At 40.2% G+C, this 17,569-nt stretch overlaps 1 protein-coding gene across 1 annotated transcript in view; it reads left to right on the top strand.

The window, feature by feature from the left end:
- Positions 1–17,569, top strand: part of POLA1 (DNA polymerase alpha 1, catalytic subunit) — a 353,950-nt gene that overhangs the window by 152,775 nt on the left and 183,606 nt on the right. Inside the window, 2 exon segments of the mRNA XM_042458289.1 lie at positions 1,824–2,005; positions 3,343–3,474. Of these exon segments, the coding sequence (XP_042314223.1) occupies positions 1,824–2,005; positions 3,343–3,474 (314 nt within the window).

Raw genomic sequence — 17,569 nt, 5'->3', positions numbered from 1 at the left:
AATAATAATAATAATAATAATAATAATAATAATAATAATAATAATAATAATAATAATAATAATAATTTACTTATACCCTTCTCTTCAGCCAAGGCTATCAGAGCGGCTTACAAATTGTTAATTAGACATACTTCTATAAGACCTGAAGTCTGGAATCCTTTCCAACCAAAATAAGATAATATTTTCCAAATGGCAAAGAATAAAAAAAGTAAGCTATAGAAGGAAGGCCAGGGGCAGGGGGAGAACTATTAAAAATTACTTTCTAAAAAAGAGTATTCCCCCCCTTTTCTCTAATATGATATAGTATATTATGATAGAAATTGCTTTTCAATAATTTCATTTCATACTTTTCTGCTGTAATATGTGTAGAAACCTTTTTTCATAAACTTGTACTCTTAAAATGTAAGTTGCCATAAATAGTTTATGACTCAAATTTCTAACCATTCTCTGAAAATACTGTTTTCATTAGTCTAAATTAAATAATATTTTATGGCAATGACCTTCTAAGCCTTGAGGAGCTAAAATGGGTATCGCTTCTCAGACTTTCCATCAACCACTCCAGAATAGTATCAGAAGTCATACTGGTATGTCTACAGAGTACTTTTGGATCTCTCGGGCAAAGACAGTACGTGGCTTGCAATAATAATGAATGTATGGAGTAGTTCTAAGAGAATGTTCAAAGATTATATATATATATATGTATATATGCTGAGATGTTGTTTCAACAATCTCAAATTTTGCAAAGTTTAGAAGTTAATATGATTAAAACCCAGTATTCTCACTAAAGTAAATGTGTAAGCCAAAATAGATATCTCATTTAATGAGTAATTATATGCTGTGTTCTTGTTCTTTACATACATTGTGTTGCTCATGGAGAATTATAAATTCAGCTCCCTTATTGTTAAATTGGAAAGGTTTAAATAAAATTTGTTACTTATCTGTCTTGAGATGAGTATGCACAAAAGGCTTTTTTTTCTGCTCTAGAAATTGTTTGTGTTGCATAATAATTTTAATGACAGTCAACCAAATTCTTTTTCTTTATGATTTTCCCATTAAATTAGTCACCTTTATTTGACATTTTTGATGTAACCTGCTGCTTAAAATACATCTCTAAATACAAAACACATTAGTATAATAATAAATAATTGGGGGCGGGGGTACAATTTCTGCTTGAGTTGCTCATATTTCTTAAACTTTCTGGGTTCTGGTAACCAGAAGTGCTTTCTGTCTCCAATTCTGATTTTTTAAATGCTGCTGCTGAATTTTAACGACAGCATTAGATTGAAACTACATGCTGTTAACCACTGAGCCAAAATGAAATCGACCACTGCATTGAAGTCTGAGTTGGCAGTTGTGTACAGTTTTGAAGGAGTGGGTAATAGCAGTACAACCAGGTTTCTTTTAATGTGGTTTTTATATCCTCTCTTTCATTTTAATGATGCCATTCTGGCTTAAAGAGTTCCCTAATAAAGATGCACAATTTTATTCAGATATTCTCTGTGTAACTTTAAGAAAATAGCAATAAAGCTGTTCTCTAGGAGTAGTATCTCATAAACAAAATGTTCTATTGCATACTCCCCATGATAGATAATGCATTGTGCTTGTTTTATTTATAAAGCAATTTTGAGTGAAAAGATAAGTAATTTCTTCATGTTACTCAGATCTTCATCTTAGGTTAAAAATGGGGAAATGGATTTTTTTTAAAGTATATCTTCCTCAGGGTTCAATTTTACTTTGGGTTTTGCAATTCTCATTTGAAACTGATGTGTCACCTCACAAGAATTGCTTTCTTTGGATTTTGAATTTATATTTCTTATTAATAGGACTGGATCCCTCACAGTTCAAAGTCTATCACCATTATCATAAAGATGAGGAGAATGATGATTTGCTTGGTGGTCCAGTTCAGCTCACTGATGAAGAGAAATATAAAGCCTGTGAAAGATTCAGGTTTTCCTGTCCAAAATGTGGAACAGAAAATATTTATGACAGTGTCGTTAATGGTTCGGTTAGTATTTTGGTGTTTGTTTTGAGAACAGATTGTCTGATTAAGAAAAGCTGCAGGCAGGCAGAAAAACCATTTCAAATTATGATTTTATAAGAGACATTTATACATTGATGATAGATCAATTTTTGCATATTTTTCTCAGGATGAACTTGTCACTGTTTTTGGTCTTACTAGCTTTGGATTTTCCTGAATTTTCCACATATTTATCATCTGAGAACAATGCATTTAAGATAGCCTGCGCAGTGACATTTAGTTACCCTGAATTAAATTAATTGGAAGAGAACGTTTTAAAAAATAAGTGTCTATTTTGTAGTTTAACATCCCTCTTTTATATAGAAGTACTTCTGTGTTATCTTTCCTTCTGTCTTTGTACATCAGACATAAAAAGTCATCGAGTACATTCCTGTTAGGAAGTGCTGCCAAAAAATTTATCTGTGACCTTGGATCAGAACTTGAAATTGAGCCAACTATTTAACTCTATTGCAATGTTATGCATGTACTAGTTATTGGCAAATTAGCAGGCTGCAGAGCAGTGAAAACCTTGAAAGTTAAAGCAAATAAATTCTTTATCTAAATTAAAAGTAATTATTTAAAGTTAATTTGGACAAACAGCAGATGTTCCATGTTCTTTGAATCAAAACAAAGCAGTTGCTGGAAGCAAGTGAGAGGAAAAGGCAGACACAGATCAGCCATACTTGGTAAATCCTTGACTTTGTTTCATTACAGCTGTAAATAAGATAGTTAATTGCATGGAGGCTTGACAACTTACAGATGGGCTAAGTGTAAGAAGAGCGGATGTCAAGCTCTGCAATCTCTTCCACCTGGAATTGCTTAATGTTGTTAGTGCGGGAGTAGTTGGTTTAGATCACAAAAGTACAGATTTTAAAGCAGTAATAGAAAGCAGGCGGGGGAAATGAAATTCTCTGCTATTTTGTAGTGCATTTCTTTATTATAGAAAATTTATGTAGTTTAATTTTATCTATGTATAGACATTGAAAAATTCTTGTTCATTTGCAAATCTTTCAGTAGCTTTCAGTCTATTCATCCTGGTAATTTTTTTATCCCCTCTAGTTAAAACACAAAAAATATTAAAGGTTAAAAAAAAAGTCTGATGGCCTTCTTCAGACTTTTGTTTTTAAACAGAATTGTTGTTTAAATGTTTTTAAACATTTGTACAAATCATTTTTTGGCTGTATCCCATTTTTAATTGGGTGTATGCTGTCTTGGATACTGTACAAGAGGAAAGGTGGGATGTAAATTAATTAAACAAACTGTGCATACATAAAGCCAGCTGCATTTTTAACCTGATTTTTTTTCTTTTACATTTAAATCTGTAGGGCCTAATGATTGAAGCCAGCCTGTTCCACTGTAGCAAAAAAGAATGTAATGAATCACCTTCAAAGTACTTAATGCTGATGAACAACAAACTAATGTTGGATATAAGAAGTTACATTAGAAAATATTATGCCGTGAGTAACTTTGTTCTTTAAGTTATGTTTAGTTACTTATCTGAACAAGGGTTTTTCTTTCCTAGTTGTTATATCTCTGACCATATGGGACAATTCAGTTGTCATGATCTTGGTCTGATAAAAGAGAGGTTTACTGATTTGGCACCCAGTCATTTGCCTATTTTTATCTGCATTTTTTCTATCATTCCTGAATTGGACAGATAACTTGCTTTTTTAAATGTAGCTTCTCATGATGTCTGAACCAGGAAACTGTTTTAAGGACCTTATTTCAAACCAGGATATGAAACCAGGATCCCAAATTGGACTTCACACGAAGTTGTTGTTTAAGAAAACAGGACATCTTCACAGATATCAGGTGAAAGAGAGTGATAGTGACAAATAGACTAAAATTGTGACATCTAAAGTAGGCCTAAGTGTTTTATATGTGAACCTTCTTTCTGTGCTTCACTTGCAAAAGGCATTTCTTATTTTCAGTGTGATTTTCTCATTGCAAGGAATAACTTAAATATTTCCATTAGATAAATTCGATGCTAGTACACAGTCAGATTTGTGAATTTTTAAAAAATGATTAATAATAATTAATAATTTGTTTTATTTATATACTGCTATTCCAAAGATCATAGTGGTGAACAGCAAGTAAGCTAGTTAGCAAGTAAGCTAATTTTCCCCCAACAGTCTGGGTACTCATTTTAGCGACCTCGGAAGGATGCAAGCCTGAGTCGAACTTGGGCCCTTTTGCTGGTCTTGAACTCGCAACCTTGTGGTTTTGAGTGAATGGCTGCAGTACAAGCATTTCACCACTGCGCCACCAGGGCTCCTTAGATAGACAATTTCTGCCTTTGAGGACAGACAAGAAAAAGAAAAGGAGTTAAGAAGGAAGAGGGGGAAAAAGCAAACGTGGGCATTAGTTACAGTGAGCCCTTGTTATACACTGGGGTTTGGTTCCAAGGTCTCCCGTGGATAGCAAAATCCGTCGATGCTCAAGTCCCATTAAATATAAATGGGACTTAGCAAAATGGTGTCCTTTATAAAAAATGGAAAATCAAGGTTTGATATTTGAAATTTATACTTTTTATAGTTTAAAAGTTATAATGTGCTTTGTCTAAGAAAATAGAGGTAGTTGATGTATCTGTGGTCTCAACACTCTTCATTGATCAATGAGGAAACTTCTGGTTGCTTGGGTGCCCTGGTTGATGCAGAGACTAGTGTATTCTCTGACAATGGCATCTCAACTGTTACATTCTTTCAGATCAATAAATATTATACTGAAAATATTTTTACTTTACTTTATTGTTTTTAATGTATTATTTTTATGCTGGTCTTTGACTGTAATAATTTCATTTCATATACTGAAAATAATCTCAGTAATCTAGTTTGAATCTTAGATAATGGCAGAGAAAACAATTATAGTGCTTAACATTTCTGTCATAGTGCAATGCAGCTTCTTTTATCCAAGTAGAAATATTCTAAAAATGAAATATCTGAAGGTTTTATCCTGTTCTAGAACAGATGACCACACAGTCAGAAAAGAGAGATGTAGTAGTGATGGGCGGCTTCAACTATCCTGATATTTGCTGGAAGTCAAACTCAGCCAAATCCTCAAGCTCTTGCACATTCCTCACTTGCCTGGAAGACTTATTTCATTGTCCAAAAGGTGGAAGAGGCAACAAGGGGGTCAGCTATTTTGGATCTGATCCTAACCAACAAGGATGACTTGGTTAATGGGGTGCAAGTGGTGGGATCATTAGGTGGAAGTGACCATGTTCTCCTGGAGTTTGTTATACAATGGAAAGGAGAAGCCAGGCATAGTCAAACATGCATTCTAGACTTTAGGAGAGCGGATTTCAGTAAACTTAGAGAAGTATTGAGGGTGATCCCGTGGTCAGAAATACTAAAATATAAGGGAGTTCAGGACGGATGGGAGTTTCTCAAAAGAGAGATACTGAAGGCACAATTTCAAACAGTTCCAGTGAGAAAGAAAAATGGGAGGTGTCTCAAGAAACCAGGATGGATGACTAAGGAACTTTCAACCAAGCTAAGTTTGAAACGTAACATGTATAAGAAATGGAAAAAGGAGGAAATCCCAAAAAAGGAATTAAAAAAAATAGCAGGCATTTGTAGGGGTAAAGTCAGAAAAGCTAAAGCGCAGAATGAACTCAGGCTTGCTAGAGAGGTTAAAAAGAATAAAAAGGGCTTTTTTGGATACGTCCGGAGCAAAAGGAAGAAGAAGGAAATGGTAGGGCCACTGCGTGGAGAAGATGGCAAAATGCTAACAGGGGACAGAGAAAAGGCAGAAGTACTCAACACCTTCTTTGCCTCAGTCTTCTCAGAAAAGGCAAAGGGTGCTCAACCTGAGGATAATGGAGCAGAGGACAGAATAGGGGAATTTCAGCACAGAATAAGTAAAGAGATAGTAGAGGAATACCTTGTTAATCTAAATGAATTTAAGTCTCCAGGACCAGATGAACTACATCCAAGGGTACTAAAAGAACTAGCAAATGTAATATCGGAGCCATTGGCAATCATATTTGAAAACTCCAGGAAAACAGGAGAAATCCCAGCAGACTGGAGGAGGGCAAACGTTGTCCCCATCTTCAAAAAGGGGGGAAAAGAGGATCCCAACAATTATCATCCAGTTAGTCTGACATCAGTACCAGGAAAGATTCTGGAGCAGATCATTAAACAGAGAGTCTGTGAACATCTAGAAGGCAATGTCATAATCACAAAAAGTCAACACGGGTTTCAGAGAAACAAGTCATGCCAGACAAATCTAATCTCTTTCTTTGATAAAATTACCAGCTTGGTAGATGAAGGGAATGCTGTGACTATAGTATATCTTGATTTCAGTAAGGCCTTTGACAAGGTTTCCCATGACATTCTTGCATACAAGCTTGTAAAATGTGGGCTAGACAAAGTAACTGTTAAATGGATCTGTAATTGGTTGACCGGCTGAACCCAAAGGGTGCTCAACAATGGCTCTTTTTCAGCCTGGAGAGAAGTGACTAGTGGGGTCCCATAGGGCTCTGTCCTGGGCCCAGTGTTATTCAACATCTTTATCAATGACCTGGGTGACAGAATTGGGAGCATACTTATCAAATTTAGAGATGACACCAAATAAGGAGAAATAGCTAATACTCCAGAGGACAGGATCAACATTCAAAATTACCTGGATAGACTAGAAAGCTGGGCCAAAGCAAACAAAATGAAATTCAACACAGAGAAATGTAAGGTACTGCACTTAGGGCAGAAAAATGAAATGCACAGATATAGGATGGGGGACACCTGGCTGAATGAAACTACATGTGAAAGGGATCTGGGAGTCCAAGTTGAACATGAGTGAACAGTGCAATGCGGCAGCTAAAAAGGCCAATGCAATTTTAGGCTGCATCAATAAAAGTATAGTGTCTAGATCAAGAGAAGTAATAGTGCCACTGTATTCTGCTCTGTTCAGGCCCCACCTGGAATATTGTGTCCAGTTCTGGGCACCACAATTTAAAAAGGATGTTGAGAAACTGGAGCGTGTCCAGAGGAGGGCAACTAAAATGGTGAATGGTCTGGAAACCTTGCCCTATGAGGAACGACTTAGGGAGCTGGGGATGTTTAGCCTGGAGAAGAGAAGGTTAAGAGGTGATATGATAGCCCTGTTTAAATATTTGAAAGGATGTCATATTGAGGAGGGAGCAAGCTTGTTTTCTGCTGCTCCAGTGAACAGGACCCGGAACAATGGATGCAAGCTACAGGAAAAGAGATTCCACCTCAACATTAGGAAGAATTTCCTGACAGTAAGGGCTGTTCGACAGTGGAACACACTCCCTTGGAGTGTAGTGGAGTCTCCTTCCTTGGAGGTCTTTAAGCAGAGGCTAGATGGCCGTCTGCTGGGGATGCTTTGATTTGGATTTCCTGCATAGCAGGGGGTTGGACTGGATGGCCCGTGCGGTCTCTTCCAACTCTATGATTCTATGTAATATCATTGGGAAGCAGCAGTATCCAAAGTATTATGTGTACCAAAACCACCCTGGGTTTTCTTTTTAAATAGATGATTAAAATTCCTAGTTCAGAAATGTACTTTGCCTGTTTAGCTATGTTTAATGCATTTTCATTGATGTATTCAGTATTGGCTAATATTACATATTAGATGATATAAAGAAGATTCAACATCCAAATGCTTTGGACAAACACCACAGCTGTACATGGTTTATATAGAACTACATAGGTCCAGTTAGTCGGACATCAATGCCAGGAAAGATTCTAGAGTAGATCATTAAACAGAGAGTTTGGAAACATCTAGAAGACAATACCATAATCACAAAAAGTCAACATGGTTTCAGAGAAACACATCATGCCAGACAAATCTGATCTCTTTTTTTGATAAAATTACCAGCTTGATAGATGAAGGGAATGCTATGGATATAGCATAACTTGATTTCAGTAAGGTCTTTGACAAGATCCTCCATGACATTCTTGCAAACAAGCTTAAAAATGTGGGCTAGACTAAGTAATTGTTACATGGATTTGTAATTGGTTGTCTGGCCGAACGCAAAGGGTGCTCAAAAATGGTTCCTTTTCATCCTGGAGAGAAGTGACCAGTGGGGTCCTACAGGGCTCTGATCTGGGTCCAGTGCTATTCAATATCTTTTGCCCGTTATAGACCGCCCAAAAGGGGCGGTCTTGGGCCTCTGCCGGTTGCAGCGCGGGGAAGCCGCTGCAGCCAAACCGTGCGACTCCCCCGCGCTGTAAAAAAGGAGCGCGAAAATCGTGCTCCTTCCGGCAACCCGGAAGAGACGTCGCAAGTGCCAAAGCACGCACTCACGACGTCTCTTCCGGGTTTAGACGTCCGGACGCTATGCGTCCGTTACGTCAAGATGGCCGCGCCCGTCTGTATAGGGGGCCGCCATCTTGCCATACGGAATACGCACGAGGGGCAAGGCGCGTCTGGAAGCGCCGCCCCTCGCGCGTATTCCTGGCGCAATGACGGCGCTGCTTAGGCCCGTCTGTAAGGCGCCTTAATCAGTGACTTGTAGGACAAAATTGGGGGCATACTTATTAAATTTGCAGATGACACCAAATTAGGAGGCATAGCTAACACACCAAAGGACAGGATCAAAATTGAAAATGACCTCAATAAACTGGAAAGCTTGGCCAAAGCTAACAAAATGATATTCAACACAGAAATGTAAGGTACTGCACTTAGGGCGGAAAAATGAAATGCCCAGATATAGGATGGGGGACACCTGGCTGAACGAGACTACATGTGAAAGGGATCTAGGAATCCAAGTAGACCACAAGTTGAACATGAGTCAACAGTGTGATGAGACAGCTAAAAAGACCAATGCAATTTTAGGCTGCATTAATAGAAGTATAGTGAAGTAACAGTGCCACTGTATTCTGCTTTGGTCAGGCCCCATCTTGAATGTTGTGGCCTGTTCTGGGCATCACAATTCAAAAAGGATGTTGAGAAACAAGCATGTCCAAAAGGAGGGTGACTAAAATGGTGAAGGGTCTGGAAACCATGCCCTATGAGGAATGACTTAGGGAGCTGGGTATGTGTAGCCTGGAAAAGAGAAGATTAAGAGGTGATATCATAGCCCTGTTTAAATATTTGAAAGGATGTCATGTTGAGGAGGGAGCAAGCTTGTATTCTGCTGTTCCAGAGAACAGGATCTGGAACAATGGATGCAAGCTACTGTACAAGAAAAGAGATTCCACCTCAACATTAGGAGGAACTTCCTGACAGTAAGGGCTGTTCGACAGTGGAACACACTCCCTCGGAGAGTGGTGGAGTCTCCTTCCTTGGAGGTCTTTGAGCAGAGGCTGGATGGCCATCTGTCGGGAATGCTTTGATTGAGAGTTCCTGCATAGCAGGGTGTTGGACTGGATGGCCCATGTGGACTCTTCTAACTCTATGATTCTATAATTCTAAATGCAAAGGGAAAAATATTTGAGGAATTTGGATAGCTTAAATGAAGCTGATGTAATCGACATTCAACAAGTGTTAATGGCAATATGCTTAAATTTGAATCCAGTATGAGAGACTTCAGCTTTGTTCCGCTCCTGGAAACACAGTGACACATGATGTCAACTGAAGAGACATGGCTATTTTCAGTATATCCTCTGGATCTTCAAAGAGTAAGATAAAGTTTAGAAGTATTGTATTATAGGTAATTAGCCAGTGTAGCATAGTGGTTTGAGTGTTGGGCTACGACTCTGGAGACCAGGGTTCAATTCCCAGCTCAGCCATGAAACCCACTGGATGATGTTGGGCAAGTCACATGCTTTCAGTCTTAGGAGAGGGCAATGGCAAATCTCTGAACAAATTTTGCCAAGAAACCTAACATTATCCCTCCAACCCCCTTTTAACTTCCTTTCCCTATGGTAAATACTGTTTTACCAGTTTTATAAATTATAACTATATTCTTTATAACTAAATTCTACATAACTAAATTCCATGTAACTATGTTCTGTGACATTTGTGTTAGGACTAAAATAATTAAAAGATAAGAAAGTTTATAATATAGACTAGATAGTATAGACTGTGTTATAGATTACTGTATAGATATTATTGATTATGGATTGATACAAAAATGTGAATATGATGCAAAAGGCGAGAGCTTAGTCTATCCCAGGAGCACCTAAAAGAAGCACCAACCCTTTCTACTTTGTCCACTATAGCTTCACATTTGACCTTTTTGAATGCTTGGGTTGGAAAAGCACAAACAATTATGCCTGCCAGAACTTTTAAGTTCTTTGGCATTATTTTCCTTAGCTTCATCTTTTATATCTTTTGTTACCTGTCTCTAAATTTTACCCTCAACTTAATCCACGGATTAGATCAAAATCCTTAATTTTAGTACCAAAATCCTGCCCTCGATTTATATGTGTGGTCAACTTATAGGGTAAGGTATATAAGGTAATATTCATTGGTACAGTGCGCCCACGTTATACGCGGACTTGAGTGTACGCTCTCAAGCCGCAGGGCGCAAGGGGTGGCACGTCCCATTCAAATCAATGGGGCTCGAGCATAGGCGGAATTCACCTTACGCGGGGGAGTCTGGAACGGACCTTGTATAGGATTTCTCCATACCAATCTTCTTGGTTGTTTGCCCATCCCAAGCAGAACTCTGCTATTGTTGAAGGGTCTCAGCAGTCCTTCACGCTGAAGACTTCCACATCGCCTGCTGACCCGGAGGCGAAGAAAGTTGATGGCCTGGCTAAGAAATCCTATGCTTCCTCTGTTCTTGGGCTCAAAGTAGTAAAGTACAATGCCTGTATGGGAGCGTATATGCAGTGTCTGATGGAAAGGATCTCCCCTATCATTCCAGACGTCCCAGATGACACTCAGGCCATCCTGACGGAGATTAGAGACGAGGCTCACTCTATTGGGAGCTGGCTTATACTTCAGCCCGACACTACACTGATTGCTCAGCCAAGTTTTGCTTTAAGAAGGCACGCTTGGCTTCGTTCCTCGGATCTGAACCCGAATGCAAAGGCCACCATTGAGGACATGCCATTCAACGACGCAGGCCTGTTCAATCGGGAGATGGATGAGCTCCTCAACTTCAAATACCGTATGAAGGCGGCTGCCAAGAAACACAGTGTGTCCACGCCTTCTCAACCCTCTTTTCGGAAGCGTTTTGGAGGTCAGCGTCAGTGGTGTGGCCCTTTCAACAAGACCACCAATATCAGCAACAGGAGCACGAGAGGCAGCGCTACCTGTCCAAGTCTTCTTCTTCTGGCTGCCACCAGCCCCCTGCTCGGTACCAAAAGAACTACCGCAAACAGGATACCGACCAGGGCAAGAAGAGATCCTGAAGGGTTGCTGCGTGCACCGGCGTCTCCTCCAGCTCCTCCTTTCCTGACATTCTGAGGCCCTTCTCTGTCACCGGGACCACTGTGACTTCTGAATATTGGGTCGTTGACATCGTCTGTAGGGGTTATGCCCTCGAATTTGAACAGCTCCTCCCAACTGGTGCTGTTGTTTCCACCACCACCCCTCAGACACCTTTGTCGATGAAGTACGCTCTCTTTTGACAAAAGGCGCTATTTCACCTCTGGACCCTTTACAAGCCCCCAGATGTTTTTTCTCTAGATATTTTATGGTCCACAAGACCGATGGTGGCCTTAGACCCATTTTAGATCTGCGACTCCTGAACTCTTATTTGGCCTTCTGTCAATTCCACATGGTAACTCTTGCCTCTGTTTTGCCCTTATTACACCAGGGCCTGTGGTTCGCGATGATCGACCTGGGGATTCGAGAGAGTCACCGGACATTCCTGTCCTTTGCCGTCGGTCCTGACATGTACCATTACAACGTCCTTCCCTTCGGCCTCTCCACAGCTCCAAGAGTCTTCACCAAGTGCATGGCTCCAGTGGAGGCTTATCTTCACCAACGAGGTTCCAAGGTATTCCCGTACTTGGACGACTGGCTCCCCCCCGGCCCCCTCCGAGGACGAATTCCAGAGAGACGTCGACTTGGCCTTGTCGCTCCTCTTGTGGTGAACTTAGAGAAGTCACATCTCACTCCAGTCAAGCAGATCAGGTTCATCAGTACCGTCCTCGACTCCAAAGACTGCGTCGCCTATCTCCCTCAAGATAGTTTCCAAGTTCTTTGTGCTGTGGTCAGGACTTGTCTCGCTCACAGACGAGTGAGGGCCAGTGATGTTCAAATAACCCTGGGACACTTGGCCTCCACGATATTCACGACTCCATAGGCAAGGCTGTGTTTTCGGCTCTTCCAGTCATGGTTCCTGTCAGCCTTCAATGCAGTGACGGACCACCCACCCCACCATCCAAGTGGATCACAGTCCTGAGGCCAGTTTCCTGCTTGCTCCGCTGGTGGCTTGACTTGCAAAACATTTGCTTCAGCATGCCTTTTTCTCCTCCTCAGCCTCAGGTCACCCTAACCACCGATGCATCCATGGAAGGTTGGGGAGCCCACACCTCAGGCCTCTTCATTAGACAAGTAGTCCCTGGACGAACAAGCTCTCCACATCAATGCTCTCGAGATGCTTGCTATGGAAAAGGCCCTGAGAGCCTTTGAGACAAATTTGTCCAACAAGGCAGTACTTCTTCTGACAGGCAACACCACAGTTATGTACTACCTCAACAAACAAGGAGGCACCAGGTCACAGACCTTGCTCGACATCACGTTCCGCATCTGGGAGTGGTGCATTCCGAGAAGGATTCTGCTCCAAGCAATCCACTTGCCAGGAGAAGAAAACGGCTTGGCTGACTAGCTCAGCAGGTCTTCCACCGCTTGCCACAAGTGGATACTCCATCCCAAGACGGTTGACGACCTCTTCAGTTGGTGGGGAACCCCGCAGATCGACTCTTTGTGACTGCTCTCAACATCCACTGTCCCCAGTTCCGCTCCCGATCGCGCAACGACAACTGCCTCGGAGACGCGTTCATCTTCACTTGGTCAGGAGAGATGCTTTACACCTTTCCTCCGTTCCCACTGATCACTAGGGTGGTGTCCAAGATGACAAAGAGACCGCTTGGATGCCATCCTGATCACCTCTTGGCCAAAGCAAGCATGGTTTCCGTCCCTGCTTCACCTTTCCCGGAAAGACTTTCTCCATCTTGAGTTTCTCCAGATCTCCTCACTCTCCAGGACGGCCAGGTTCGTCATCCGGACATCGACAACCTACCGATGGTGGTGTGGAGGCTCCGTTCCTAGACTCGCGTCCTCCTTTGGCACGGATGGTGATCCTGGCTGCCCAAAAGCCAGCTACCAAAAGAACCTACGCTTCCAAATGGAAGAAATTTGCTGATTTTCTCTCTCCGAGAGACCTCTCTCCATTCCAGGTGCCAACATCAGTGGTGCTGGAGTTCTTGATGACACTTCTGGATTAGGGGCTGTGCCTCACCTCCATCAAGTATTATCTTTCTGCCATCTGTTCCCACTATCAATTTGATGGCAGGCCTTCTTTTTTCAGGGACCCTCTTGTGAAGAGCTTTCTGAAAGGTTGCAACAACCTCCATCCTCCGGTCTCAGTACCGACACCTGCTTGGAGTCTGAACACTGGGCTGTCTTGTTTGCAACCCAAGCATGGAATCCAGCCATACATGCTTGGCTTGGCATGCCTCAAGCCCAGAAATAAGAGAAGACGATGGAAGCATTATTACTAGTATCTTAATATAGGGCCCGAATAGACAGGCCAAAGTAAAGCTGCTTTGGGTCACTTTGGAGGTATGCTTTTTAAATGATACATGCGTCCTAAGAGGCCGAAAGCTACCCCAAAGCCATGCTCCAGTCCTAAGTGCAAAAGACTAGACAATAAAAACATTTTTAGTGGAAGGCCTGCTATCAGCTGTTTATTCACATGTTCAAAGGTCTACGACTGTGATGCCACATCTTTCTTTCTTGACTTCAAGCAGACTAAGGTAACATGACTGCTGTTGGGTTGACAGATGAATGTTAAGATTGCTTTTTTGTTCCTCTTTTTCTCCAAATGTCTGAAGTGAAACCATAGCATGCAATATCATGATGTAGGTGAAAATTGTCAAGATTGAATATATTTGTAAATCTCTTTCTCTTTCTGTCCACACCCCCATTTTAGCAATCATATTCCATTTAAACAATAAAGCCTCTAATTTCATGGGACTGTCTGTCTTCTCTAATGATAAATTCCTTAATATTCCCAGTGTCGTTTTGAATAATTTTAACTATTCATTTTTATCTACACACATATTAAGTTTTTTAAAAGGCTGACATCCTAAGATTTTATTCTTTCTTTCTTTCTTTTCTTACATTATTCTTTTGAAAGAGTGATCTAGGTTTTAAACAATTTCTAGAGGAGAACAAATAGAAAAAAGAGTGAAATACTAGCTAATCTAAATTGGGGAATGAAGAAGGCTTTTTTAGCATGAAAATTTCATCATCTTGTCAGCTGGCAGAATGCCTGCTGTGTGGATTCACAAAGGCTAAGAATTACACTTTCATGAAATTTTCTTCACTAACTGCCCTGGTTAATTTGAAAGATAACCCACTGTTCTAATTCATCCCTCAATTGGGTTGTGCAGGTTTTATCTTTGATCTGACAAAGCATTTGTGTTAATCGTTTTGGCCCTCTAGTAGACACTCTTGGGATTGTGCTTTTACAATAAATGTGTCTCTGATAGCTCTTTAGTCTATTATACTTACAATAGATCCATAGAACTTGTAATTAATTCTGTACTGCTTTGGAAATGGGAAGAATAGGTGTAGCTCTGTCAAGTGCTACTGGAAGTTTGTTTAGCTGGTTCATTTTTGAAGTGTTACCCTGAGCTTTCAGTGAAATATGTATGGTTTAGAGTAGTTTGTTCTGAAGTGCATGGCTATAAGTGGATGATCTCTATCCAGCATGTACACTTCATAGTTTCTATAACTGGTTCTCATGACAGAATGGCATACATTCTCCATTTAAACATTGATATCCATTGATATTTCTCTCTTTTTTAAAATGAACTGTAGCCACCCAGTTTATTCCCATGTAAGTGGAAAAAACCCAAAGGCTAATATGTAATTTCTCAAATGACTTTACATTAATTGAAGTATTTATCCTTTAAGGGAAAAACTTATTTGTTTAACATAAAGTACTCTTGAATATAAAGTACTTGAGATTGACTAGAAGTACTCATCTTGTTTTGTAGTGTTTGTGTGTGTTCTCACACAGCAATGCTGTTTTTACTAGACAACGTATTCCTGTGGTATATTTTTGTACTGTAAAGAAAGTGTTTAAGTACAGGAAGAGCAAGTATGTTTGATCTATGTGTTTTTGAACATACTTTTAAAGCAAACATTCAGCATTCAAGAAAGCCTTAAAATGTTTTTCCTTTGCACACCCTTTGTATTATTTGAAGGGGGCTATGATTCTTCATGTATGAGAATTATTAACCTTTATTCGCTAAATAACGTTAGACTATACTGTGAAAATTCATTGTTCCCTAAGAATGTTTTGCTTTGTGGTAGTTTGATGCTGTTGTTTTAGCTTGTTGCAGTTTGTGTGCAGTGAAATAAAATGGAGATTATACCAAAAATTCCAAGTACTTTAACTGAAATTGTTTATATGTTGATAGCTTTCTATATTGCTATTGCTAATATCATTACAGTGGTGCCTCGGGTTACGAAATTAATTCGTAACGCGGCCGCTTTCGTAACCCGAAAAGCCTTCGTAAGCCGAATTGCCATAGGCGCTAATGGGGAAAAGCCGCGATTCCGTGCGAAAAAGCCGAAAAAAGCACCAAAAGTTTTTTCGTAACCCGAAAAAACATTCGTAACCCGAAACAATAATTCCCTATGGGATTTTTTCGTATCCTGAAAATTTCGTAACCTGGGTATTTCGTATCCCGAGGTACCACTGTACTTGATGAATGAAACCAAAAGTCCCATCTAGACTAATGTTTTTCTGTTGTTTTTTTTAAATGCATGGATAAGATGGTGACGATAATTTTTTTGGTCTTGCCTATTATCTGACACTGAGGAATAGATGTCAGAGGCATAGCCATGTTAGTCTGGAATATCAGTATGCAAACGGATCTTGTAGAACCTTTGAGGCTAACGGAAAGAAGTAGCGTAAGCTTTTGTAAGCTTGGTCTGTTTCTGTAGATGCATGTGAAGAAGTAGATAAAGTCTAAGAATGTTTATGCTACAATCTCTTTCACACAGTCTCAAAGATGCTACATGATCCCTTTGTGTTCAGGAATAAAAGGACTTCAGACATAACTGTTTGGTATTATGTCTGGCTTTCAGAAAATCTCTCTTGTGAATTTGATTTTTAATTGCTTCTCAGCATAAAGAACAAACTATATTGACAAATTATCTTCGTAAGTTGATACTTTAGCATTGGACTATGACTCTGGAGACCAGGGTTCAAATCCCTGCTTGGCCATGGAAACCCACTGTCATACACTCTCAGCCTCAGAAAACCCAATGATAGGTTTGCCTTAGAGTCATCATAAGTCAAAAACAACTTGAAGGCACACAACAACAAGAAGTTAATACTTTACTACAGTAGTAGTAAATGTCTAGATATAGATATAGATACACACGCATATGCACAGACAGAAGAAGGGAGAGAGAGAAAAGATGGGCGAGATGGAAGTGGAACTAGGTAGTAGTCTTCCAAGGACCATTTCTGGAATCAGCTATCCATATTTAAAGGGCACCACTGAAACAGCTCTGATCTGCTGCTCTGTCTAGAAGACCATGACCCAGTAGTTGTTCTGTCAGTGTAACCAAGACAGTGTTTTTTGAAACTAGCCCAGAAAGACTCCAATTGTCTAATCTAAAATATCTGTAGTTTCACAGAAGCTATTTATTCAGGCAGCTTAGCTATGAAGGAAATATTGGTGATCTCATAATCACAATTTGTCTGGGAAGTAGTTTAACAAAGCATTAGACAGCAAGCATCATCTACTATTGTAGCCAATAGTAGATGATGCTGGGATTTACTTTCCAACAATATCTGGAAAAGCCACGGTAGCCTGCCCTTGCTCTTAAGTGTTTCTGTAGTTGGAGGAGACATTATTGAATTTAAAGTGATAACTAAATATGGCTTTTTTTTTTTTTGCTGACATTACTTCCACAGAATAAGCTTTGAATGATTTCAGCTGAAAGAAGTTTCCCACTCTTGATTTAAGGGAAGGGTGGCAATCATGTGGCTGTCTAGAAGTTGTTGGACTGCAATTCCCAACAGTCTTTACATTGGCTGCAACTGGAGGGGCCACATAATTTCTTGCTTCAGATTTAATGGCATACATCTTTTTTCACTCCTCAGCTGAAAAGACTTCCAGTTTTTCCCCTGACCTCTGTTTTACAATCTAAAGTCATGTCATACAGGAATGGGAATGGGGAGGGAAGACGTAGTGGGGTGAGCTGGTATTAGTTATTGCAGTTACCATATCAGTTAAAGGAGAGGAGAGACAATTGGGCTATCAGCTGAGTGGTCCTTCTTTGCTATTGTTGTAGCTTGGTACAATTGTTGTTGCTGAATAACAACTGAGGGAGAGAGAAAAATGGATGGAGCTGGCTTCTATGCAGAGCAAACGGAGTTGTCTATTTCCTTTCTCTCCCTCTGTTTCAGCTAGAATTCTTCTTTTTACTCTGTTGTCAGTT

This window comes from Sceloporus undulatus, chromosome 3, assembly GCF_019175285.1.
Source record: "Sceloporus undulatus isolate JIND9_A2432 ecotype Alabama chromosome 3, SceUnd_v1.1, whole genome shotgun sequence".
Classification (NCBI taxonomy): Eukaryota; Metazoa; Chordata; class Lepidosauria; order Squamata; family Phrynosomatidae; genus Sceloporus; species Sceloporus undulatus.
This window is presented reverse-complemented; position numbering and strand designations above follow the sequence as displayed.